The following is a 2,157-nucleotide window of genomic DNA, read 5'->3' as shown; positions in this document are numbered from 1 at the left end:
TCTCCTATTCTCCCGACTGTCCAGTCGCGGGTTTTTTCTCATCTCACTCACACCAAGATGCTCTCACAGTACTTCCGCTTACAGATTTGCACAATAAGATACCATAAGGTACGAAACAGTTCTTTTAAACTTAGTAGTCTCATTTTAAACAATATTAATATCAACTCTCTTAAAGTAACATGTTTTAAACCACTGATTTTACATCAATGAACTTAGGTAATTTATTAAACATCCACTTCTATGAGGTCGAATATTTTAACTGGGTTACATTAGTTTTTATAATATATGTTATGGTTGTATAGAATGTGAAAATAAAATGACACAAAAGCATGGTTAGAAGTCATCTCAGCAGCTGTTCTACTTTGTTTTGTTTTGATAACACTGCATGTGTTTTTGTGAGTTGCTCAAACTTAATCATAATTAGATGTTTATTTTGAGCACAAGAAGAGGCTAATGACATGCTCTCTATGGATTAAATTAATGTCCTTATTAGAGCAGGGTCAAAATGACTTTCTCTGTATCAGCGGGAAGCTTTGGGGATTGATGAGGAAAGTATATCTTCCACTGTCCAGGGGTCACACATGCAGCCGTCTGGCTGCTAAATTTAGATGCAGAATCAATGAGAACTGCTGCTAAGAAATCCTGAAGAGAACATCATGTAAGCAATGTTGACTGACTTTTATTTTCTATGTTGGAACTTACTGAGAATATATTTTATATACAATGAAATATTCTCATCCAACTGGCATGAACATTATGATTGTCTCTGTTGAGGTCTAATGTTCAATATGATATGATTCCCCTGTTCTTTAGACTGGAGAGCTTTTAGGCAGAGGCCGTCCTCCAATATACATCCTGTGGAGTTCAACTATGTCATTTCTCAGGACTGTTTTCAATGACTCTGTTATCATTCATCCTCCAGGCTTCTATATTATTGGATTACAGACATTACCCTACATCAGTGTGTACATCATCTTTCTAGCATTTGTTTATGTGGTTACAGTGCTGTTTAACAGTTTGGTGATCTATGTAATTGTCTTTAATCATTGTTTACACACTCCAAAATTTATGGCTGTGGGCAACCTCGCAGTAATTGATGTAATCCTAAGCACAAGTATTATTCCGAACATGATAAAATTATTTCTCCTGAAGGATAACTTTGTTCCATTTAACTTGTGTTTTGTACAAATATATGTTCATTATGCTTTTGGTGCTTTGGAGTCATTTGCTCTTGCTATACTTGCCTATGACAGGTTGATTGCAATATGTTTCCCTCTGCGTCAGAACTCAATCAACACACTGCGGAGCATGTCTTATATTATTGGTCTAATTTGGTGTTTTAGTCTGGGAATCGTGGCATATGGAACAGGTCTGATGACTCGATTATCTTTTTGCAGTTCCCTCAAAGTGTTTGGTTATTTCTGTGACTATATACCTGTGTTTACACTCGCCTGTAATGATTACACAATGCAGTGGACTATGGCCACTTCACTTACATTTCTGATGCTCGTTGTACCCTTTACTTTAATTTGTCTGTCTTATGTCAGCATCCTGGTGACTGTGTTCAGGATGAAATCTTTAGACAGTCGAGTTAAAGCTTTGGCTACTTGCACTGAACATGTCATCCTTGTTGCTGTATTTTACATTCCTCTCATTACCATTTATAATATTTCACTTTATCTGCATTTCATTGATGAGGACCTACCACACCTAAGCATGTCTCTGGCCTCTTGCACCCCACCCTGTGTCAATCCTATTGTATACTCTTTGAAAACCAAAGAGATCAGAAACAGAGCCCTGGCACTGGTAAGAAAAATTAAAATCACCACAGATAAAATTAAGAAAAGAAATCGGAGAGGTGCAACAACAAAAATGTAGGCAAGAAATATTTATGTAAAGCGAAGAGCAAAAAAAATGTTAATTTTAAGAAAACCATAACCCTGCCGCTGCTCATAAGAAATAAAAATGGCACACAACTCTGCTTCATTCATTATTTATAATGTATTATCTGGTTTTCTATGGTTTTAGTTATTTCCAATATTTTTAAATGAAAATACATGTGTAAGATTTCATTGATTAAGTTATTGTACTTTTAATGCTTGAATGATTTTTTTAGATATACTAAATTCCTGCCTCATCATATTGAAATTGCAGCAG

At 35.5% G+C, this 2,157-nt stretch overlaps 1 protein-coding gene across 1 annotated transcript; it reads left to right on the top strand.

The window, feature by feature from the left end:
• The first annotated feature begins 855 nt into the window (after positions 1–855).
• On the top strand, positions 856–1,878 carry LOC109970479 (olfactory receptor 1M1-like). The gene has a single exon (XM_020618045.1). It carries the CDS (start codon positions 871–873, stop codon positions 1,876–1,878), a length of 1,008 nt encoding a protein of 335 aa, XP_020473701.1. The 5' UTR covers positions 856–870.
• The last annotated feature ends 279 nt before the right edge of the window (positions 1,879–2,157 follow it).

Source organism: Monopterus albus, unplaced genomic scaffold (assembly GCF_001952655.1).
Source record: "Monopterus albus unplaced genomic scaffold, M_albus_1.0 scaffold199.1, whole genome shotgun sequence".
NCBI classification, from domain to species: Eukaryota; Metazoa; Chordata; class Actinopteri; order Synbranchiformes; family Synbranchidae; genus Monopterus; species Monopterus albus.
The sequence above is the reverse complement of the archived record's forward strand: the minus strand, read 5'-3'. Positions and strand labels throughout refer to the sequence as shown.